Source organism: Teleopsis dalmanni, chromosome X (genome assembly GCF_002237135.1).
Source record: "Teleopsis dalmanni isolate 2A chromosome X, ASM223713v2, whole genome shotgun sequence".
NCBI classification, from domain to species: Eukaryota; Metazoa; Arthropoda; class Insecta; order Diptera; family Diopsidae; genus Teleopsis; species Teleopsis dalmanni.
Window position 1 is genome coordinate 89,458,536 of NC_051848.1, and position 26,196 is coordinate 89,484,731.

Consider the following 26,196-nt stretch of genomic DNA (forward strand, 5'->3'; position numbering starts at 1 on the left):
AGACTTCTCTGTATTATTAAAGTGCAACTAACTTAAAGAATGATTTAGTTCTGCCATAAGAAAACAATTGACATTATGGAAAACAATTGACATTATGGAAAACAGTTAACTTAATGGCATTTTCTATTAGTAAATCTGGATTCAGTCTAAATTAACTTTCGATCTCTCAAATTTTATTGACCAATCGAACATAATGACTCTTTATCTGTCAAGTTATCGAAAACACCTTGCTACTCTGACAAAATAACTAAAATGTTATAAATGAATCTTGAGTGTTAACCGGCTTAATAATGGGTTCCGAAATATAAATAGAAGGGAACACAAGATCCTGTTGAATTTTTATATTCGGCGTAAACTTAGTAGAGAAATTATCTAAATTGTAAAAAATATTATGCATTTCTTTGTGCGAAAGTTGTTCGGTGTTCAAATTGAACTTTGTATTTATTTATGTTTGTATATTGTTTTGCTTTGTGTTTTTTATAGCAAAATAAACCACTTATTTATTTTAAGGCTAAATTAGTTAACATGTAGACAACGAAGAGAACATAAATACAATTTGATTTGTTGCAAACACAACACAATGCAAACCACCTTTTAAGCTTTAATAATTTTTTTATGTGTTGTATACTAGGTAAGATCGGATGCCAATACTGCACTATCGACATCATTTTAAAAACAGCAGAACTATCACTTATATTAGTTAGCCAAGTTTAGATCAATCGTCTGTGCTTTTCAAATATTTTCCGAGAAGCAGGGTGTGAAATAGTCGCACATGCTAATATCTTTAACCTTTTAAGAAATACAAACTCAGGTTAAGGTATATGTTGAGTGATGGGAGTTAGAGAAGTCGAATGTAGATAATTCATCTTAAAAAGTAATACAATAAATACTTGTTAATTTTATTGTTCTCGCAATTTTGAAGCTAATCAGACACATAAATTAAAGCAAGTATTCGTCGAATTTTTATGTTCGAGATATTTCCGAGTAATTTCAAAATGACATATATTTATGCCTACGAGCTGCAGCTTGAAAAGCTAATTAACTTAATTAACTTACTTAATAAACTGAAAAAGTTTATGCATTACCTTTTTCTTCTGTTATTTGTCATGATCAAATGCTGCAAATGTTATAATTTAACTCCGAATTTTTTCTAAATTAAGCTCTTTCATTAGTTATCTAAATTAATTCCTTATGATTCCTTATGATATTTCTTATGATTTAATGATATATAGTGGTAGCACTTACGTTATTTAAAGATATTTTCAGCTACTCATGTTGGGTTCGTAAAACTATTACTACTTTTATGATGAATAAATACATGTGTTAAATTAAATAAACTCAACCTGTTTAATTCCCACATTTAAATATTTATGATTTTTTTATCTATCGTAATTGTTAAAATACTTGCAAATTTTTTTTATAATTTTCAAATGTTGTATATATATATTAAAGAAAAAACAACCAAGTCAGCCTGTCTGTCCGTATGTTATTTTATTTGTCAACTGTCAAAAAAGAAATGAGGCCTACAATGCTCAACACCTACGCACTCATTTATACATTTAGCATATCTTAAAATTTATATACTAAACAAAATATTTTAGAAAAAAATTCTTTTTTTTAAATAATTCAAATTTTTTTGTTTTGTATACACATTTTAAGGTATTCTAAAAAAATATCTTTTTTATTTTTGTCATACTGCAATAATATAAAAAAATGTGAGGAATTAAAACTTTCTCCTGCCAATTGTAACATATGTTTTCATTGCAACAATTAAAATTGCAAATGTATCTTTTTATGTCGAGTATTTATTTTCACTTTTGGTTTATTATATTGAAATCTGAACAAAAAGTTCTGCTAACAAAGAATTAATATATATAATAATTATACATACATACATATGTTTCAAAAAAAATATTGCGTATATGAAATTAAATATAATATGTTGACACATTAAATACTTTTAATAGTTTACTGCAAAAGTGTATATATATTTTTATAGAAGTTTTTTATGATTTTATAATAACTCTACTTGTTTTAGTGTGGAATATAATTATTTATTTCTATGAATATGATATTTTCTTTGCGAATATCTCAAGTTTTAAAGTAAAAGTTTATATTTTTAAATTGAATTTTCCAGACATACTTTATGCATTAATATTAAAAACATTAAATATAGACTATTCACAGAAGTTTGCCATCGTTTTCTACTACATGTCTGTGTTGTCAGTTGACGCAATTCGTCAATATCTGTATAAATTATAGTGCTGCTTAGTGGTCCTTAGATGTTATCGATTTTTCAGGTATCGGGGTTTTAATTTAATAAAATGAGTGGATATATCACATATCTGTTTTTTAGGTTGTGATACAATCAGATGTATTTACGTTATGCTATTTCTTTGTCTATGTTAAACTGAGATTCACTTAGCCACCAGATATTAAACATTCTTCTAAGACAGCGATTAACAAATTTTTAGAATTTGCGTATTTTTGTACATGTCGCCAGTCATATTTTACTGCCATAAAGTAGTACAGATTTTTTGGATGCGTAAAACATCCTAGTGTTTGTAATCTATTATTAATATCTACAAGTACACCATCATTATTACGAATGAGAGCCGGAACACATACTCTGAGATTGGAAAAAGTAGACTGTAGGGCAAGATTAATTATCTGCAACAGTAGCGGAGCCTGGACGCAGGGCACACCGATGGAAGTCTTAAATGACTAATAGGGACCCTACCTCGAAGTAATACTAACGTAGTCCCGGGGTAGAACAAGGTCGCTAGGAATGAGGGGGAATGAGGGGTTTAGCCCGTGCGAGTCGGGCACTCACCTTCCGGGGCGCCGGAACGTGGTCAGTGCGTAGGCATTCCACTCCTCCTTACCGCAAAAAAAAAGATTCATTAAACAATACTATAATTTTAGCTTTCATATATCTTTAGTTATGTGCTAATTAAGCACTGTCGTCTGCTTTTATGATATTGTGGTTCCCTACAACCTCTAGTACCAAATCAAACAATGAATGAAGAGCATTGACGAATATGCACAATCTTGTTTACTGCACTGCATATTTGGAATAATTCGCTGAGTAATTCATCTTAAGGCACTCTGCAAATAGTATCTTCGTAGCTACTTTTTAATATTTTTTAATTTGACTGGTATACCTTAAATACTCTTCAGATTCGCTTTCTCTTTATTGTGTTAAAAATTTTCTTCGATTTAATTGACTGTTTCAAAATCGTTCTTTATGTATTAATATTTTATATTAACATTTTATATTAATATTTTATATTAATATTTTATATTATATTTTATATTTGCTAGGCTCGTGGTGTATACGAAAAGTGGCATTTAATGGTTTCACAATTTTACAATAATGAAATACTCTTCCAGTTAGCACCCTTCTTGAAAAAGCGATAAAAGTGCATGCGCAGTGTAAATTAAATACTTGGTAGTCAGTAACTTTCTACTGGATCTTAGGCAGTTGTTGCATCTTTTCTAGGTTTTACGGTTACATAAATAGCCAAGAAGTCCAAATGGATCGCTAGAGTTATGTATTATGTGAATACTCGATTAAGTAAACATTCCATTATGTGAACAAAAAATCGTCGAAAAATTTAACACGTGGTATTCTATAGAGTGAATAAGGTGATGATTCAATTATGTGAACAATTAAAAATTTTTATTATTTATTATTTTTTTCTTGTTCTGAAGCTTATAAATAATATAATTTATCCAAATAGATGAGTATATTTCGCTTTTGTTACAATGTTATTTCAATTTCTAGGCGCAAACTTTCTGATGAAACATTTTCTATGTCGTATTTCTTTTGTTTTTTCTTTTTTATTTTTGCAGTTAATGGTATACTGCATAGGCTTGTTTCGCAAAATCAGTTATAATGCCGCGAAAAGTTTTAACTTAATGTGAAAAAGAGACTTGATTAGAAGTTTAGAAAGTGGATCATCGGTTATATCGATTTCAAAAAATACTGTATATCAAAATCTTCAGTTTGTACGATAAAACAAAAAAAAAGATTTTAGATGCCACAATTATGTGGCTGGTTCTAAAAGGAAAACTTTGAAATTCGCAGAGATGTCTAAAGTCGAGGCAAAATTATATGAATGGTTCTGTGCACAACGAAGAAGTCTTCCAGTCTCTCGTGAAATATTGAAAACAAAAGCAAAAGAGATGAATAACATTTTAATAGAAAATAATAATGTTTTTTTTTAGCGATGATTAGGTACAGAAGTTCAAGCGAAGATTTCGAATAAAGCTTCTAAAAATGTCAGGGGAAAAGTTGTCTTCGAGTTCGCATCTTGTGAATCCCTTTAAAAGCATTTTTAATTCGTTAATAAAAGCGTATAACCCAACAGAAGTTCAAATCTATAAGGAGACGAGTCAAGTCTTTTTTGGAAAATGCTTCCTTTTAAAACGTTGGCTTGCAAACATGAAACAGCTGCATCTGGGCGAAAGCTTGAAAAAGCGCACCTTACATTGTTAGCCTGCACAAATGCATCTGGCATTTATTAAGTAATTTTTATTAGTTGTGGGATGGATATTAGTAAAGGCAAGATGCTTTAAGAAATTTTTGCTTCCAGTAGATTATGATCATTCAAAAAATGTCTGAATAGTTTAATAAGAACTACTGTTACATTTTTAATGTTATCATTTTTGTAATTTATAGTTACATATTAAATATTATATTCATAGAAAGTATTTTTTTATTCATAAAATTAGGGAAAAAACTTAAAAAAATTTTTTTTAAATTTACTGAAAAAATTTAAATTTCGATGCGAACTTGCTCTGTCTGAATTGGTTCACATAACTGAGCGCGTACTGTATAACCATATTACATTTTTGAAATTTATACTATATTCGGAAATTTATTGTCTGTAATAAATATTGAAAAAAATATTATGGATTATTCATTACAGTATAATTAATTGTGCTATCATATATTTTTGAATACGGTATAGAGAATTCGTAATAAATTTTAAATATACTTTCTTTAATGATTGTAATACTTTCTCCATTCCGAAGGTATTAGGTATCAATCATCAAGATATGGTCTTAGTTGCTTGTTTCAACGTTGAGAATCTTTGTAGACGCAATTTATTTTCGAATGTTGTAGATTATAAATGATATGATTAACGACCAAATAAGTGTTGACACATTATTTCAATGTTTCGAATGGTGGAATATTTGGCAGTTTTTGTTTAATTAGGTTGATTCCTATCGAGATTGTAAAAAATACCATTGTTTTGATATTAATTGAAAAATTATTCTTTATCATAATTCGTAAAAGCAAATATTGCTATTTTTCCATTCTTACTTCTAGATACTGCAACAATGTCTTTCAAGTTCTATGTACACATAAAAGTTTTACTCGATCCTATTTGATATGCCCCACTCATTATTTTAGTGTCAATTTTTTATTTTAGTGTAAAAATTATTAAATGCAATTCCTGTATAGTGGTTATACTGTTTGAAAGTTTCTATGAACTAATTCACATAAACTAGTCTTTAGCGAAAGATAAGTTATGTGGGATCCAAGGCACACACACATACATACATACCTCAATATTCATATTTTTTTTGTATGGTTACAATATTGTTAATATTTCAGAAAAGTGTCTCAAATTTTATAAAATATATATATACCTATGAAATATATCAATGTTTTCTGCTATAATATTAATTTTAAACGATCTTTCCTAAATATATCCGTAAGTTATAGACAATGGTTTTAGATGATGTTTTTTGTTCAAAGGTCGTTGGTGAATATATGTTGTTAGAATACAAATTGTTTATTACTGGAATACGATTTTTACAAAAAGTAAAATTACGAAAATATACTGATATTTTATATTTCAATTAATTTGTTTAGAAACTGTAAATTAAAATGTTCATCATTAGCGAGCATCATTGAATACTCGCCAATGATGGTGATAAATGAAAATGATCTATAAAAGCTAAAGATTATTATGCATTATCTTTTTAGATAAATTGTATATACGTGTCTAAAACATAGACGCATAATATACTGTAATAATTATAAATAGTTTTGGAATTCAACTTTTTAAACATTTTTTCTATGCAACATGTGCTGCTTCCACCATTCAGCATACTCATATAAGAAACAGAAGTTTTATATATATTATGTCATCTATTTATAACAACAACAAAAAAATAATATATATATGTAAATATATATACACTCTTTGTAGTTAAAAAAAATTAAAGAAATTTAACAAATATTTCAGTATATTTTTTAATTGTGCGCAATTTTTAAATTTATTCATTATTTCTGAGCAACAAATGTGCTTTGTACATTTTTAACATGAATTATAATAAAATGTCATTGATAAAATTAATTTATGTATGAAACAAGCAAATTCCTTTCAGACAGTTATAAAGAAATATATATTTAATTTAATGAAATTTTATCAAAAAAAAAATGAACATTTTAATAAAAAAACATTTGTACACAAATAAATGAAATTGTGTCGAACTTTTTTTTTTAGAGATTTTCTCTAAACTACTGTGGATTTAACAATAATTATTTTAAATTTTTTTGTGGTTGTGAAACTTCAATAATTTGGTTGTTTATTATAATTATGTGGTTGTGAATCGTTTCCTATATGTTGCATTATTTTTTTGAAACCTTCCAATTCATTGTCGAAATACATAAACAGTTTCTTTCTTTTTCGGTTACTTTTCTATATGTTTTAAATTTACTCTATTACCCTACTTACAAAAATTAAAAATAAACACTATTATTATTAAAAAATAATATTATTCTTGTCTGTGTTTACAAATTATCACATACTTTTTAAATTATTTGAAATATTTTTTTTTTGGATTTATAAAATCAATTCTTTTTTTATAACTTGATTACTAATTTTTCTTTTTTACTAATTAAGTTTTTTTTTGTTTTAGCAATTTTTTTATTAAATTAAAACTTCATCACCCCATCACTTTACAGAAGCCGGTACAGCCCTTCTTAACATTTGCATACTAAATATGTAAGGTAGCAATCTTATGCGGCAACAGTTTGATGAGTCAGTGGTTAGTGATATCAAAATTTTTATAAATTTTATATGATAAAAGTTTAAATGAAACAGCTGTATGGTCAGCCAAAAATTTTTGTTCGCCAAATATAGTTATTTTAAATCGATATCGTATCTATACAACAGCTCTGTATAATATTTGCCGTTGATTGTTTTACCACATGCATCCTAAAAAATTGTTATCATCACCTTATTTGCCGTCAGTCCCACTTTGGCCTGGTGTGCTATAATGGATCCATATTTTGTTCACAGCTACGAATCGGTCACATTTACATAATGTAAATAGATTGTTTAAAGTTAAAATAGTATTCGGTGTTGATATTGGTGATAAGTAAGATATTAATTTTGGAACTTCTAGCTTCATCTCATATTTGCAACTCTTTAATGAGATATATTTTAGTTTTCTTCAAAAAACTGGACGTCACTCATTGGTTAGGATCTGTTGTAGCATAAATGGCTGGAACTTTTGCATTCATCTCATATTTAGAACTCTTTAAAGAGATATATTCTGGTCTTCGTTAAAAAAGCTGCACATCACTCTTCGGATAGAATCAGTTGTAGCATCAAAGGTTTTTAGGTTTTTTAGCTGTGGCATATAAAAATTGCCAATAATCATTGTTTTTTGCTTTAAAGGGAACCTATCTCGATGTTGTTAATCTTATCTATATTTAATTTTGTACAAAATTATAGTTCATCTAGCTTAAAATTGTAGAGTCTGTATTTTACGTGATTTTAAATTAAAATTTGGTACATCTGCTGATATTTTCATAAGCTTCTCTTGACTCTTTTTAAACAAAAAAAAAATTAAGTTTAATTGTTCTTTTTGTTGTGGTAATTTTATTTATTTTCTGTTTTTCATTTTTTCTCATATTATTTCAGTCCCTGTTAATTCAGCTTTTCGCAAATTTTCTTAATGCACTTTTCATGTGTAAACTCTACTCTGTTGCATTTCCTTTATCAATACTTTTAATTTCTTATCACATTACGTTGAAATCACGTTTCTATTATAAACGAATTTTCCTTATATTAATATATTTCACTTCCTTTAGTTTTTTCACTCTTTTTCTGGTTTTTTAGTTCCTGTTATTAGTTAAATTTTTGAAAAAAATTACACAGCAGACAAAACAGCTTCCACAAATTGAAAATTAAAAAGGAATTCCCATTTTACTGATTTTGTCATTTTATTTGTATGGTTCATAAATTTTTTTACCAACAGACATACAAAAAATTTATCATTTAACAGACAGGCAGACAGACAGACACAGTTTTCGACCAAGTCAAGCGGTTGATTGCCAGCTTTTCTATTGCGCACGGCTTGGCGTACATACCCATATTTATACTTCGAAGACTTTCATGCGTAGCACATGAGATACGACAACTATTATGAGCAAGCGGTAGGGTAAAATCGGTTATATGCAGAAAACTACAGTATAAATAGACAATCAATGCACAAAGCCAAACCGGTCACAGTTGTAGATACAACAACAATAAAAACTTGTCAATAATGCAGTATAGACAATAACAACAAAGAGTAAATGACAACGAATCGAAAGTTATTGACCGGAACTAATAATATTTGTGTTTTATATTCTCTATATTGTATATACATTTTAGTGCATGTTTCACTTCACGCTACACACATTTTTTTTTTGATGTGATAAATAATATTAGTATATTCACAAATATATGCAGTTTAGTTTTCATTTGATGTTGTTTTTAATAATATATCTTACTTACGTTGTAGGATTTTATATCTAAAAATAGAATTTAAACCAATTTACGTTTTTATCGAAAGTCAAAAATTTGAGGGGACTTTGAAGTCTTATGTACTGTCTTTAATGATTAGTGATTCTTTAATCGCCCCATTAATTTGGCGATTTTTAATTAACAAATAAATTTTTTGTGATAAAATACTTAATTTAATTTGTTAAAATCAAAACACCAAAAAAGTACTAAATTAGGCTGAACAATATTATTAGCACACTTATGTTCTAATGAACTATTTTGACATAATTTCATCCATCTGACAACTTTTTCCTCGAAAAGACCTGTTTTTTCTACATTAGAAATGACGTGACGTATAATATAAATATTATATATATATTGTACCCAGAATAAACAATAGTTTCAAGTGTAAATATTAATTTTAAAAACACTGATGTTTGAGAGGTAAATTTTTATTAGAAAAATTTATTTTCAGTTGTAAACTTATCTTTGCCAAACTATCTTAATAAGCAACTGAATTCAATTAAAACTTTTGCAGTACTCAGACGTATCATATACCTATACTTGTCATGTCTACGAGTATTGCTCGAATCTGTAAAATTTTTCTTAGTAAATTTCCAAAAACTTTAGGGAAGTCTAATGCAACCTACTTCCATTGTGTAAATAATAAATTCTTCATCTAACTTTCTTGTTTACTTTCATATAGTAATGATATTTTATTTGTATTTTATTTTATAATTCTTCAAGACTTTACAGAGATTTTCATATAAATAAGAACAAGTTATGTGTTTAGAGTGTAATTGCTTAATTTAATATAGTTGTGTCTACTAGTTTCTATTGCATTAGAAATATATTTGTTTTTAGCAAGACAATAAATAATTGTCATAATTTCATTAGCATTTTTTTTTTTGTTTGCTCATTGGATACAAGAGTATCCATAATAGGTTTGTTTCATGAATCTTATAGACTGTATTACTATGTAAAAAAAGATTTCAATTTTTACGGACGTGCATTTGAAATTTATAATTTTAATAAAGTGTAATAATAAATATTTAATAGAATTTATTGATATATAAAAGAAACATTTAGACATATTGAGTTACAGCTTAAACTACAACTTAAAATCAAATTTCTTGACTATAAGCATTTTATTCGACTCTTCCTTATTTATACTGTACACAGAAAAAGTTTTCGACTCTACTTAAGCGGATAGAATTTTAAAATTTGCTTTCTTGGTAATTTATTTGGTAATTGTATAAATTATTATTCGCATTGAGTACAGGTTTTACTTATGTTAACTGGAACTTGTGACCACTCGCTTCCTAGTGTCTTTGATGGATTTCAAACCTTTGTAATAACCTTTGTTTTATTCAATAAAAATTCAGTGTTCCATGTTGTCCATCGTAGGATATATTCATATTCAAATCTTTTACTTATTAGTTTAGCCTTGCCGTCTTCACTTAATTTAATATACCTCTCTAATTGGCTTTACATTTTGGCTTAGATAAACTTAACTTCTAAATATTTAATATTTATTCTCGTTATGTTCTTTTCATGTTTTCGTTTACTATCCACCTTATAGTGTCTTTATTGTAGTGTAGCTGTTCTGAATAATCCTCACAATAAATTTTCATAATTTACAATTTATAAGTTGAAAAATCTCTTTTTAATAGAAAAGAAGGGAAACGGTCTATAAGATAAATGTGTTTAATGATTTATTCGTATGGTACGAACCATTAAAATTATAATTTTTTTTATTAACCATTTATAACTTCAATTCTTTAACTTTAACTAATTATTACTAGAAGTAGACATCTACGAAAAAAATGGGTTCCAGATTTGAGCGCAACTGACCCAAATTAATTTGATATTTAATGTTCCACTGTGTAATCAAACCACAATCAATTCTGTTGGACGCTTATATCAACCTCATGATTTTTTTTTGTTGCATCCAGTTTAAGTTGTGAAAACCATAGCTAAGACTGGGATAAACGTACCGAATATTGTACGTATCAGGAAATAGTAAAAGTTATGTAAAAATAACTTTCTGTAACACTATTTTAATTTTGGTGTTGCGACAAATTTTTTAAATTAAGTAATTTTTGGACTAATTACTGAAGAACTTATCGTATTACGAATTGCTATAGCACATTTAGTAACGATTAACAAAATTTTTTTAAATACATTTTTCATGATATAGTTTTGAAGAAAAAAGATCACAGTTATAATAATTTATGAATTCGAAAATAAAATGTATACAATTTTAACTTTTTTATATAACTTATACATCAAGATAGGAAAGGAATATTTTTTTTTAACATAGTAAGTTTGTTAGTGAAAATGTAAAAAAACTACAAATTACAATGCATTTTTGAGAAGATATACTTGTCCAGAAAATTAAGATCATAATCAACAACACTCAAAAATAGAAGTGTAAGGAACAACGTAGTAAACATTTAACAGAGAAAAATTCCAAACAGCATAGTGAAGAAGTTGTAATCGAAAGTAAGTGTTTTATTGAAAATGAAACACCAGAACAACATGCTGCGAAGCTCATGAAGGCATTAAATTTTTCTGTAATTTTATTTTAAAATGTCTGTCCGTCCTCTCTTTGTGTGTTTTTTAATAAGTATAAATTATAAATTAAATTAATAATAACTGAAATAAATGTATTTATTAGCTATACTTTTTATATATGTTTATATTAATAAAATAAAAAGAAAATTTAGTATTAAGCAAAACTTCATTTATAAAATGATTCATATAATAATGTTGCTTTTTGAAGCCAAAAAAAATACTGATAGGTGTTGAAATATTTATTTATTTAATAATTTGGTTTTTAAAATTGGTATTTACTTTTTTAAAACTCTTGATATTGTATATCTAACTATTTTAAAATTTAAATTCTTAGTTATTATCAACAATAATATCTTAACCGAACCCAAATCAATCAAGTTATTAATTAGTAAGAAAAAATGTTTAATTTATAAAAATTTTTTTATTATTTTAAATGTTTTCTTTCACAGTATCGATGCTTTAAAATTTGGACTATTATTCCTCATGTCGATTTACAAAAAACTTTCAATGTATTAATTAAGAAGTTGATATTTATATAAAAAGAAGATTTGATAAATATTTTAATACCTTTTCTTCCTAAACTATATTTTATTGCTTCTAATCAATTTTACTATTGTTTGAAAATTTTTAAAGAATTTCAGAATGCGTTAAAAATTCATTGAGATATTCGAAGTTTCTTATGATATTTTAAAATCTTTTAATTTTTTTAATCATAATTTTTTATCGAATATAATACCTTTTAATAAATAGAAAATGAACAAAGCAGCTTTTGTGAAATGAGCAAAAAGATTCTACTATGAGATTATTAAGAGCAATCTAAACTATTTTTTATTTAAGTAGGAATTCAAATAAAAAATATAAAAAATAATAAAATAATTTTCTGTATAATGTTTGTTACTTATAGAAGTAGGAATTTAGAACTAAACTTATAATATAATGTAATAATATTATTTCTCCTCTGTAAGAAATAAATTTTTATCATATACAATAAAAATTTAATTAACCATTAATTTGATGTTTTATAAGAATTTCTATTAATAAATGTCACTACATAAAATATTGCCATTATTTCTTATTATAATAATATCTATTATACAATTAGATGTTGTCAAATCAATTGTCCTAATGTTGTTAGTATGAATTTGAAATTAATTTAGAATCATTTTTGCTATTTGTTTCGGAAACATACATATTGTTTTTACAATCGAAAACATACACTTTTATATGGCTGTATATATGTACCATAGATTAAAAAAGTTTCGAAAATTGTTATTTTGTATTAAAGTTTAATTACTATTTTATATAAAAAAGTTTACTTTGTATTAAGTTCGTAATAAATTTCAAACAGCTACAGATACAATTGTTAAAACTATAGAATTCGTACTGCTACGTAGCTAGCAGAGCTATAGCTTTACTTCTTGTAAAAGCAGACAGATATATACAATTTCACTATAAAAACCATAAATTTCTTCAAAGCAATCACGATAAGATGGTTCTTGTAAATATATTATGTAAACTATAAATAAAAACAGTTTATTAGTAAATAGTAATATCAAAATTTCATATTCTATAAAAAAACCACCTGAGCTTAAAAACACATATTTCTCACTTTAATGTTAACATTTCAATTTCAAGACTATTATTTTACATTGGAAAAGCAGTTCATTCTTCGATTACTTAAAGACAAAAAGTTTAATTACTGTCCATGTTTTGTTGTTTTATTCCTCTAAGGTTTCATCGACTCGAGTAAGGTTGAATTGACCTGTCTTTGGTCTCTAGCGATACTATGGACTGGAAGCGTGGTTGTAAGATGTATATAAAGCTGTATTTCTGAACTAGTAAGGAACTTCTCAAATTGTGGAATCCCAAGAACCGGTTTAAGTAGACACTATCCAGGGTATATGATTTACCTCAAAATTTTTTAATACAATTTCCTTAAAATTTTTATAGTTTGTTTAATTTTTTTTAACGTATATGCGAGTATCACAATTTTTATCTGAAAACTTTAACTACAAACCATATTTTTAAGCACAACTACATTTTAATATGTATCTACTTACGTCTCAGATACATTGGTTTGCTGTGACAGTAAGCATATTTAAGGATTTATAAAAGGATTGCTAACAATTTCTTTGAAGCAGAAATTGAAAATATTTTACTTTGCATACTGTACTCAATCTTTTCATGTTCAAATTTTACGTATTTCAACTATGAATCTATGTGCAAATTTCTGTATTTTTCACATTTTCAAAGATTTTACAGTAAAGTTCTTGCAAGTTGGAATTTCTGCATTTTCTTGTTTATTTTTTTTTTTTTTAACTTTTTTTACGGTACCACAGAAAACCACAGAAAACCACAGAAATATGCTCTTGGAATTATAATTTTTGTGTTTCTTTTTCTTGCTTCTGAAGTTGAAAACTAACTTCTGAAGTACATACTTAAAATATAGTTTTCGCTAGTTCTCGTCGGAACGATTGCCGGCACCCATTTGACTAAAATTTTGCGCCATAACTTTTATGATTTCAATTTACGCTGTTTGTGCCCTGAATAAAATATCAAACAATCTTTTTGTATTTTTATTTTTCACTACATATTTGCAATTTAACATAACTGTGTGAAGCTTCCCTACTTATTATTTATTTAATTTCAAATGCCTATCACACTCCAAAAACACTTCTACATACATATTCAACAAAATAGCAAAAATTGTACAAAAATAACTTAAACAATTTAATAATTTTTTTTAATGTGGTTAACATTTAAGTAGAGTCTTTTTAATAAAAAATAAATAAAAATTTTAATAAATATGAGGAAGGCTTTAGTAAAAGTAAATTACTTTGACAATTGAAATAGTGCCGACTATTTGTTTTGAAAGGGGTAAGCATTAATATTCCAGAATTTCAGCACTACTCACTTTCAGTATAAAATACTTTTAAAATAATGTATATATATATATAGAACTAGCTATGAAGCGTCAAGACTTGCCATGCAAGTATCGTGGAAACATTTCTTAATTTTATTTAATTAAAATGACATTTTGTCGTACTTTTGTCTTCATTCATTTTTAATGGTTTGTACTTAAAACTTATAAGTCAGATTATAAGTTAGAATTAATTAGATTCTATTTTCAAGTTTTAGTTTGGAAAAATTAAGGTAAGCGCCAATCAACGCTTATATATATATAGTGCAGTGTGAACTGGACTTTAGCTAATAGATTTTTGACGCCAGCACATATATATTGTATATATATAGAACTTTAAATAAATTTACTAACTTCAATATTAGTAGATAGAAATTTCGGTGAAATTCTTTATATTTTTTAATTACCATTTTTATTTAATTTAATATGTTATGTTAACTCTGAAAATATGCTTTTTATTTATCTTAAACAGGGGTTAACTTCTTAACCTCTCTGAATGACTATTTATATCTATATATTAACAGTCGCTTTTATAAAACAATAACAGTTCATATTATGTTTTATTTTATTCTACAGTATGTGTTATATTGTAGTAATACGTATTGAATACTTGCGATACAATATGCATATATATAAATATATCTACAAATTTGAAGATTTTATATAAGGTTTTTAAAATTGCACTATGTTATTTTGAATATCTGCATATCTCTCAATTGAACGTGCGGTGCGTATTACTTGTCTTATACAATTCTCAGAGTTTGGTCCAACTTCTGATGTTTCTAACCCATTAAAGTTATTTGCGTTTTATATTTTTTTTTTGTCTTCCATTCGGGTTTCGAATATAAGTTACGTCGTAGTTTAAGATAATTTTATAAGCAGCAATAGCATCACATCCAAAATTATAGCATTTTTGGTATTTTCGTATATCACAGCGTTAACTTCTTGCTTAAATCTTGGTTAGTTAGTACCCCAGTAAAATAATTATATGTGCAGTACTTAAAAACTAATTTAAACTTCAAAAAATTTTATTAGGGTGAATTTAGTTTATTATTTGTTTTTATGTTTAGTAGTCTAATTAAAATAATAAAAAAATTTTATTCAAATTAATTTTTTTTAAGAGAATAATTAACTTTATTTTAAATCTTCATAGAAAATATTTATATGTGCAATTCACATTTTTTGCTAAAAACAATTAAATATTTTATGTGATTCAATTTTTTTTATTTTTCAATAAGGTAATGTGTTTCCATTATTTATTTTTATTAACTGTATCATAAGTGGCATTGAATCTACCAATTTTTTTAATAGTAGGAGGTCAATTTTGGCCCATTCGTCCAGTATGTCCTGTTTCAGCTCTTTAAGAGTTTCGTATTGCTTCGAATAAGCATAAACATTGGCACTAAGGATACACCAAAGATCCTCTATTGAATTTATGTCAGAACTCATGGCCGGCCAATCTAGCAATGGGATGCTTCTCTCTTCAAAGAATTTCTTTTTGCACAAGAAACATGTATTGGAGCATTATCCTGTTGGAAAGTCCAATTATCTCCATGAATATTTTCAGCGAAATTTATCAGTTCGCTATCCAACAGATTTATGTATATTTCGGAATTTATTTTTGATAGTGCGAAGCATATATTAGACTTTTCCTTCGAGCTAAAGGCAGCCCACACCATTAGTGAACCACCACCATGGTTGCGTTTGTTGCAATTCTGACGTGGATGACGAATATCTCTCCAATATTTATGTTGACCATCTGGACCATCTAGATTAAACTTTTTTTCATCACTGAAAACAACTGTTTCGAACTCCTTGTCTCAAAACTTAATTTTGTCATAAAAAGCTAAACAAGTATTTTTATGTCTTTGTGTAAGGCACGGTTTGGGAACTTTCGACTCATATTTTAGCTTTAAGTCTTTTTTCATAATTTGTTGCACGCATTTCCTAGTGATAGACAAATCTAATTCATTTCTTATTTGTCTGCAACTCATCCTCTCATTGGTAGCAAGAAGCTGAATATGCCGTTTTGTTCGGTTGTTAATAGTTGGTAAGCGGCCGTCTCGCTTATAACACCATAGTTTTCGAGATTTTTTAAAAAGTTTATTATAGTATTCAGGTGTCTATAACCAGCAGCAGATATTTCGCTACTTTTCATCCCAGCAAGACTCATTCCAATAATCTTTCCGCACTCTTCACTTGAAAATTCCGTCCCACGCGGCATTTTTTATCTAAATTAATTAAAATAATAAATATTTATTAATAAATAATAAGCATTTTACTTACCAATTCTTCTTTACTCTTCAATACTTTAAAAAAAAAAACTTTATAATACACTTCACAACTTTATTTCCATTTACTGTTGACACTTCGAGAAGCAAAACAATTTTGCACATATAATTATTTTCTATTAAATTTGCTACCTATTGTTATTAATTATGATAACGGTACCACAAATAGTATACAAAAAAAACTCTATATATGTTCAGAGAAGTTAAACTCAACTACAGAATCAACTATATATAAAAAAAATTAGTACCATTATTCTAAGAAGAGAATAACGAAAAACAAATTTTGCACATATAATTATTTTACAGGGGTATATTAATATATTGAAGAAAAGTATTAATGGACATTTCTATTTTGCACGTTTTTTCTTTGTCTGAATCCGATAATTCGTTTAGCTAGCATTTTATATTAGGAAATTAAAAGACGTATTCAATGTTTGTGCATTTGATCAGTAAATTCTTTTCCGAAGCAAAGGACAATTATCTGGTTCCAATAAAGGTTTCTAATCGATATCTATAGTCTTAAATACTCATTACTTTGCTGCACTTCAAAAAAGGTTTTTCTTCAAATCATAAAAATATTTTTTTTTTGTAAACATCTTCACAGTTTGGGTCAAGACTAGCTAGCTCGGCTTTCCATAGCATCTCTCTTCTTGCTTAAAATTATCATATATCGCTTTGTGTTATGAAATCCAAATGAACATACTCAATACATAGTGTCTAAGATGTGAGTCAAAAAAATGCGGAAAAGTACTCACACAATTCTCTCCTAAATCGTTCCACATCACATCAAATCATTGTGCTAAACCGATACTTGAAGAAATGTTATAAGTGCGGATTTATACTTTATATATTATATATATTACTGATTTTTAAAAAGACTTTGACAGCATTTACTGAATTAAAATTGCAGGTACGTTCATAAGCCTGTAAATTTGACAAAAACAAAATCTTCCTTCAGTGGAAAATCTTGATCAATTCATTGCTGTTAATTCAACAATGGTTTTTCGGGATTTCGGTAAAAAAGCTATAAGTTGTTTCACAAGGTTTCTATTCATCAGAGGTTGAAAACATTAAAATTTTATAAATGTGTAACTTTTGCTTCACTGAGATGGGAGTAACAAGTTGTATTCTGAAATCTTAAGCAATAACCCTCTTCTAAACAAAAAGAAGGTTGTATTTGATTTTCTTCGATAATTGAAATAACATCGTTGATGTTTGGCTATATATTTTTTTATTAAGAGTTTAACTTAATTATTATTGAAATAATAAAAAGAAATCGAATTAAAAGAGTTTGGTTCAACATGGATGCCAATGACGAGTCTTAACACAATAATAGCTAATATGAGGCTGTAGTATTTAAATCTAATGAAATCATCTTATTTTTAGATTTATATCATTTTATTATTATTACTAGTTTAATAACTTTATATACATTTGGTTTTTTTTTTGTAATTTTGGAAAAAGATATATAATACATTATTTTCTATTGATTTTTATTTCTATAACTTTTATTAATTCACAAAAGTTTAAAAATTATCGGACTACTCTCCAATTCTACTTCAAATGCTCTTCTACTACTACTGTGAATGTATTTTTAAAATTTGTTTTGTTTATTATTATGTTTATATTAACGTATATTATTTTTATTTATTTCGATGTATTTATTCTCAGTAGGGAATATCCCACACTCGGTTTTTAACTGATATTGCAACGGGTCATATGGCGTAAGTAAGTCCCAGTTTTAAGAATTACAATCTTCACTGTACTTGTCATTGTAATCCATTATTACAACTCTTGATGGAAAATTTTTACATTGCTTTGTTTTTTTTTTTAAATCTTTATAGTGGATTCAATAAAATTTGACTTTTTAAATCCATTGGATTTATAGGAGGTTTAAAGTGTAGTATGTAATTGCTATTTGCAACTTAAGCTGATCTGCTGATGAAAATTACGGCCCATTAAATAAAATTTAGATTCTCCAAAGTTCGATTCCCCAGGTCTTCAGTTCAATGTCTTTTACCTTGTTTTAGCTCTTTTTAATGCATTTATCTATTTTATATTTATTACTTTCCTTATATTAAGAATTTTATTTTTTATTCTTATTAACAATATTAATTTTAATTGCTTTCATTTCCATTCATTTTCTTTTATCTTTACTATGTTTTCGCATAAACACAATGCTTGATTTATTTTTAAGACCTCTTTTACATAACAAAGTGCTTTTGATATTAATTCTTAATAGTCCAAACAAATCACGTAACTGCTTTGCTTCTTAAAACACCACATCTAACGGTATGGAAGGTTCACATGCTAGCCCAACTCCACACAAAGGCAAGAGCATATCTGATATTAAAATAATTTTATTTGCATTGTTCTCTGCTTTCTGTGCTTTCTGGTATTGTTGAATTCTTCCCTGCCACCAATGAGATGGTGAGACGACTTTATATATACTGGGAGGCTACGTTAATATCAAATCTTCTACTATTGCTGCTGCTGTTGCTATTGTTATTAAGAGTGACAATACTTAAAGTAAAAAAATTATATAACAGTGTGAGCCCATATATATAGAAGAAAAATGTCTGTCAACATGTAATTTGTTTTAATAAATTTTTATTTAATATTTTTTTCCTTTTTCATTTATTCTCTTAACATATTTTATATTTTTATGTAAATGGTTTTTTGTCTTTTCTGCGTTCTGTTGTGCTCGATTCTATGACGATTTTTATGTTTATTAAATTTGGGATGACATAAGACAAGACCGTCATAGCTCATACGAATACAACGCATGCTTGGTAAAAAGTTACATGGCGGGCCCCATAAAAAAAAGATTTTTTTATATTCACAAGTCAACTTCTATTCTTATAGATGTACGTATCGGCGAAGCATTGCGCAAGCGCACGCGTATTTCTATTTCTTCAGTTCAGAACTACTAGATACATATGTTAGCCTAACGGAATCTTCGGTAATTCATGTTTGGTTTTAAATCAATTTCATACCGCATTTCGCTTTATATGAAGAGAAATTAAATTTTATTATTTTGTATTTTTATTGTTTCTTTATAGGTTATTTGGTTTTTTGTTTTTTACTTGCCTACTTTTATTGTTTAGATTCTTGGTTTTTATTTGTTGAAGTGACTGACCCTTAATTAATTAATATTAATGTCTTCTGGCTGTCATATGCTGTTAAAGTATCAATTTTGCTGTATTGATTTAAATTTATTATATTTTTTCATTTTCTTTTATTATACTCTTGACGTACATAAAGTGAAATAAGTAAATACAGTTTGCTAAGATATTTGTGCAACGTAGTAAAGAAAACGTCAAAGATCCTATAACTTATTTATTTATATATACAGTCAGACTTCCATAACTCGAACTTCAATAACTCAAATTTTCTATAACTCGAACCAAAAACAGTACACCAAGGTTTTAGAGAGCAAAATACATACAATTCTGCTTCCATAACTCGAACTTCTATAACTCGAATTTCTCTATAACTCGAACAATTGTATATTATCACCACACTCATTTGTTCTTTATCTCAATGATTTACATGATTTTTTGGAAGGAGGCATACAGATAGAAGAACTGAACATTCGAACTTTAATGTATGCCGACGACATTGTCATACTGGCTGACGATATAACGACGCTGCAAAAAATGATTTATAAGTTGGAAGCATACAGCCACAGTTGGAATTTAGAAGTCAATCTAAGGTAGACTGGCAAATAAAGAAAAATGGTGTCTCGGTGGAGAAGAAGTAAAAGTAGCGAATGAATACTGCTATCTAGGCGTGACAATGACACCAACAATGAACTTTAAGAAGCATGTAGAGAAAAGAAATATTGCAGCTAAATATATATATATAGTATAAATCTCACGTGGAACAACTTTCTTAATAAAACCAACATAGCTATAAAAGCAAAGCGGAATCTGTTTCTATCAATAAGTAGAGCAATATAAACATATTGTGCTCAAGTATGGGGTTGCATTCTGTTCGAAGAGGTGGATAAACTCCAATTATACTTCTTAAAGAAAATATTGAGAATGCCACAATTTACACCAACATATATTTTAATGTTAGAGACTGGTGCGGTAAATGGACATTTATATACGTTAAAACTGCACCCCATTTACATTTTCAGAACCATGTTTATATATGATGCGGAAAGATTACCCAATCAATTGACCAAAAAATTGTTAAATCTTAACCTTTCTTGAGTGCAGGTTCTTAATGAGCTGGGAAATGACTGTAATATAAAATGGAATCAGTAAACAGCACCGCGAAAACTTTGGAAGGCAAATAATGAACTGCTATTGACATTTCTGTAAACTTATTTGAAAGACAAATATATAAGAAAATCTCAACAAACCAACCGAATTATAAAGACTTAACGCCATCACTGGGAAAGGAGAAGTAGAAGCACGATACAGCTAATCGGGAACAGGTTTGATGCAGATAGATCTGCGCTATGTAGTATGTGTAATTTAGATGAGACTGATGATATTGTACATTTTCTTGGCCGTTGTCCTATTTTACAAGAGTTTCGATTAGTTTATTTCAGTAAAGCTATTCTATCTTATGAAAACATTATAAATATTTTAAACAGTTGTGAGGTAGAATGGGCAAGAGTAGCAGATTATGTAAAAAATTGTATAGCATACCGGACTTATTTAATATCAGAATATAATAATTAATAATAATTAATATATATTTTATAGCTCATCTATTATTTATAACGTGTATATATAAGTTTACCATCATACTCACTATTATACAACTATTTATAATACTACTTTTATACTATACGTCGACGGACGACATATGTCACATGTCGCTTTCCTACAGATGACGATATCACTGAGCAATATAGCTCTGATCCGATTCTAAGCGGATCGGAAGGTAATGATAAGGGTTCGGTGAATGAAATTCTACATTAGCCTCCTGAAAATGAAATAAAAGACTCATTAAAAATTCCGAATTTTTATATAAGAAAATAAGAAAAAAAATTAAAATCCCAAACACTAATTTCTAATTATTTTACTTCACTATTACTTCTGTGGTGTATTTGATTTTAAATAAATAAATAAATATCTTAAAATATAATTCTAGCTTCTTTCAAAATTAAAAAAAAATAAAAAATCGGCTTAGCGATGTCGTTATGTCTGTCTGTCTATATTAATGCAAACTGGTCTATCTATTGCACGATAAACGCATACAATTTTTCCTATGTATTTTTGGAAACTGATCTTGAAAATTTGCCGGAATAATCAAAATCGAATGATTATATCACATAGTTGCCTTAAAATCTAAACGATCAGAAATGGTCTTACTACATTAATTATAAATTAAAAAGAATTGATTTTGCTTTATTAATTAGATTTTGTTTATTGAGAAAATAAGCTGGGTGATTACATTACATAATTGCTACATAAACTGAACAATTACATAGTTACTATAAATAATCAGAATTGCTTTTGTCTTGATATTTATAAAAAATTTACATTTAAGTTAATTCGTTTCGTTTTGTTTAAAAAGTATCAATAATTTATAACTCGAAAAATGTACGCAAAATATGCTGCTACAATTTTTTTTTAGAGAGGTTTTGAAAAGTATTGAACTACAACAACAAAAATTCTTTTTTATATTATTTTAATTCTTGTATTTAAGTATTCGTAAATAATTTTTTGAGACTGCAAGTACCAGGAATCAAACACGAGTCCTGCCAAATTTCAAGCTCAGAGTCAGCGCATCTTAACTAACTGATCCGAAGCCGTACTTGACTTTTATGTTCGCTTGCTGTCTTTATATTAGAACGAAATCATAAACCAGCTGTAGAATAATTGAATTAATTAATTATATTTTTATTTTAATTATTAAATTTTAATACTATACTTTTATAGATACATTATTTGTTGCATGCTTTTATATAATCTTTTTATTTTATTAGAACCTAATCTAGGAACTTTCTCCGTAAGGCATGCTAATGTTATTCCGCTATCCGCACGGGCGAGAGGATATATTTTAAAAAAATTTAACTTGATAGGTATGTAAGTTGGCAGCACTGTATTGTGTTACTTTGTGAGATTTCATTGCAAACTTTTACCCAAGGTGTTAAGGGCCCATTAGACAGCAACGTTCGTTGTCAACGCGCGCTTGCCATTACACAAACAATTTTTTAAAAATTTTTTAAACACGCCCCAGATAAAACAACAAATATACTAAAAAATCGCTCTCACATGAGAATTTTTTTCTCCTACTTTTCTCCTACTTTGTGAAATGCGAAATTTGTTTGTGTAATAGTAACATTTGAAATTTTAAGAAATGTGTTGACGAAAATCAAAAAATTTTGATATTTCTTCAAACATGCTCGTGTTTTTGCATATACAGTCGGATTTGGTCGGCATGCAAAATTTTATTTATTTTGAGAAATGGAAGCGTAAACATCGTTTAAATGCACGCATGATTTGTCGTTAGCATGCGATGCTTTGCAAATATGAATGATGATTTAATTTTAAATATTTGTATTTTCTACCTAGGTAAAATTTTTTAATTTCCAAAACATTTTATTAAGAAGAATTAAAATATTAATAACCTTGGGCTAAAAAAAAATAACCAAACACTAAATTACAATAAAAATTTTGTTTTAAATATTAATTGCATTGTGCATTTACGGAAAATTTGTTATTAAAAAATACCAAAAAAAAAAATTAAATTATATAAAATATAATATACATAAAAATAAATATATAAATTGAAATCATAAAAATAAATATAAATATATAAATTAAAATTATAAATTAAATGTAAAACATCATTTTTCGTAAGTAAATTACGCATAGCAGCCGCTGTCGACACTTCAGCGATTGCTTTAATACTGATGAGTGAACAAATTTTGCATTGTTTGCTGGAGGCGTGTTTAAAAATTGTTGGTAAATTTAATGTGTAATGGAGAGAGAAGACTTCGTGTGTTTGTCAACGCGCGTTGATGTCTAAAGGCCACTTTACCATTAGCTATTTTTGCAATTATAGTTTTGTATGTTCTGCAACCGCGAAGTTGTATAATAGCCTTTGGCAAAAAATGCAACGAATGTGATCTAATTTTTATCTAAGATTTTTTCGGAAGGATTGTGGTAATAAATGGGCGTAAAGTCCTAATTATAGGATGCAAAAGAATATTTGCTGAGCAGCCAATACAACCAATCAAGAGAGTACCTTTTTCATTCATTTTTTTTTATCAGAACATCACATTTTACTATTAATAAAATGGTAGTAATGAATATATAAGAAAATTTTCTATATAACATTTAAAACTATTATTATTTAATATTTATTATATTTTCTATAAAAATTTTTTTTAAAGACATTTAAAAAATTACATTTAATTATATAACTAATATATAGTTATTTATTTCTTTTTTCAGATAATAAAAGCTTGACTCTTCTCCATGCACTGAAAAATAGGAACTAGCGGACATACGTAAAAGCAGACGGACTAATCCACTAATTACGTTATTTTGACATAACATTGACAAATTAAATCTGCTCGTCTAGATAAATCGAATCTGTAATAAAATTAGTCAACTTTCGGCGGAAACATTTTGCATGTTTACTCATTCTGATGTCACATATTTGAGCAACCACTTCGGATATAAGTGAAGCGACCAAATCAAAATGTCTGAAAAAGTACGCTCGTTAACTATAACAAGCGGAAATATGCTTACTGCTGCAGCGACGACAAGTGCATCCTCTGCTAATAGCGCCGTGGGCGGTGGTTGTGCTTTAATCGGAGCGCCCATACTGATATCGAGCACTTTCAACAACACCAACACACAAACACTGACACCGACTGGCACATCGGCGGCTGCAGCACAAGTTGGGATGATAACGACTACAACGAACAGTGGTGGCAACAATACTGGCATTGGCTATTGCATTGGAAACAGTGATGGCGGTGGCGGTAGCAGTGATACAGAATCAACGACTGACTTCACTTCAGGCGCAATTCTGGCTCAATTAAATTTTCATTTGTTGCCGGATGGTACAGGCGTCGCTGATGGTACTAATTCAATTATGAATTCATCACAAATATCTGCTGCATCAAACGATACGATGCAACAGTCTACTAACAGTCCATCAATGGTTAATCAAATGCCAGCAAGTATTGCTGCAGGCACCACTGGGCACAGCAATAGCTCCAGTGATACAATAGCTAAATCTACAGGTGCGAGCAATGGTGGCAAGCATTTGGTTGCGCAAACTATAGCGGGGGTAAGTAAGGTTTTAAAATATTTTAAGTGCTTTTTTATGATTAAAGGATATAATATTTTACATATTGTCTTACATTTTCTTTTGATTTTCTATATATATTTTTTTATATTATTTTCTTTCATTTTTTATATTTTTAATATATATTATTTTATATTTTTATTTTTTATATGTTTATTTATGTTTTTTTAAAATTTTGTTTTGTTCTTATGTTTCTTTTCATATTTTTAAGATTTCTTCATTTTTTTTTTTTGATATTTTTCATTTCAATTAATATTATTAAATTTTTTTCTATACATTTTTAAAAATTTATTTAATATTATTCCATTTTTATATAAATATATATATTCAGTATTTATTTTTATATGTAAATATATATAGGTATATTATAATTTTTCCGTGCTTTTTTTTAAATTTAATATTTTAGAGTTTTAGTTTATATGTATTTTGCAAATATTTCGTTTGTTTCACATTTATTGCATATAAGTGTTTTCGACAAAAAAAATGTTGCCTACAATTAAATTAAAATTATTAAGATGCAATAGTTATTTGAATAAAATGATTATAAAAAATATAAATTTATAGTGACATTAGCAATTCATTTTATTCTTCTTATATTTATCTTAAATATTTTTTTATGAAAATATTAGTTTAATAATGCTTAATTTGCAATATTTTTAATTTTTAAAATTCTTAATATTTAATAATCTTTTTTCTTAATTATATTTTTTCATTTTTTGTTTTATTTGGGACGACATATATTAATGACAAAAGTAATAATTTGTTTATGAACAGCCACCTTTTTTGCTCCTTTAAAAGTACTATCTATTTAAGTCAGGTTGGCAAAAATATATATGTACATATGTTCGAATATTACCAAATATCTATTATCAGTAATCTTTTTAATAAATAATTCTTACATTTAATTATCGCCAATAGTTCTTAAGACTGCAAGTGCAAGGATTGAACTTGAACGCTGCCAAATTTTAAGCTCAGAGTCAGTGTTAATTAATCAACTAATCCAAAGCCATACTTGACTTGTATATTCAAACTTGAAGTTTCGTTAATTTTTTGTGAAAGTTTATTACCTAATTTACTTGCTGTGATATATGGAACGAAGTCTAAAAACAACCTTTAAAATAATTGAATTAACTAAATATAGTTTTTGTGTTTTAAAAAAATTATTGTTGAAATTAATTACCGTTCAAAAAATGTTTGGCAATATGACCTAAAGATAAAATACTGCTCAAATATTACCGATCTTCTATGAAATGAAAACTTATTACCTCAGTTATTATTACCTCGGACCGATTTGTACTGTTGGGGTATGTCTGAAAAAGGACAG

At 27.3% G+C, this 26,196-nt stretch overlaps 1 protein-coding gene across 3 annotated transcripts in view; it reads left to right on the forward strand.

The window, feature by feature from the left end:
• The window catches only part of LOC119687991 (GTPase-activating protein CdGAPr), a 196,211-nt gene that overhangs the window by 133,376 nt on the left and 36,639 nt on the right, over nt 1-26,196 (forward strand). For all 3 annotated transcript variants that reach the window (XM_038102575.1, XM_038102577.1, XM_038102576.1), the window contains one exon: nt 24,008-24,854. In XM_038102575.1, the coding sequence (XP_037958503.1) occupies nt 24,258-24,854 (597 nt within the window). In that variant the 5' untranslated portion in view covers nt 24,008-24,257. The remainder of the gene's footprint in view (nt 1-24,007; nt 24,855-26,196) is intronic.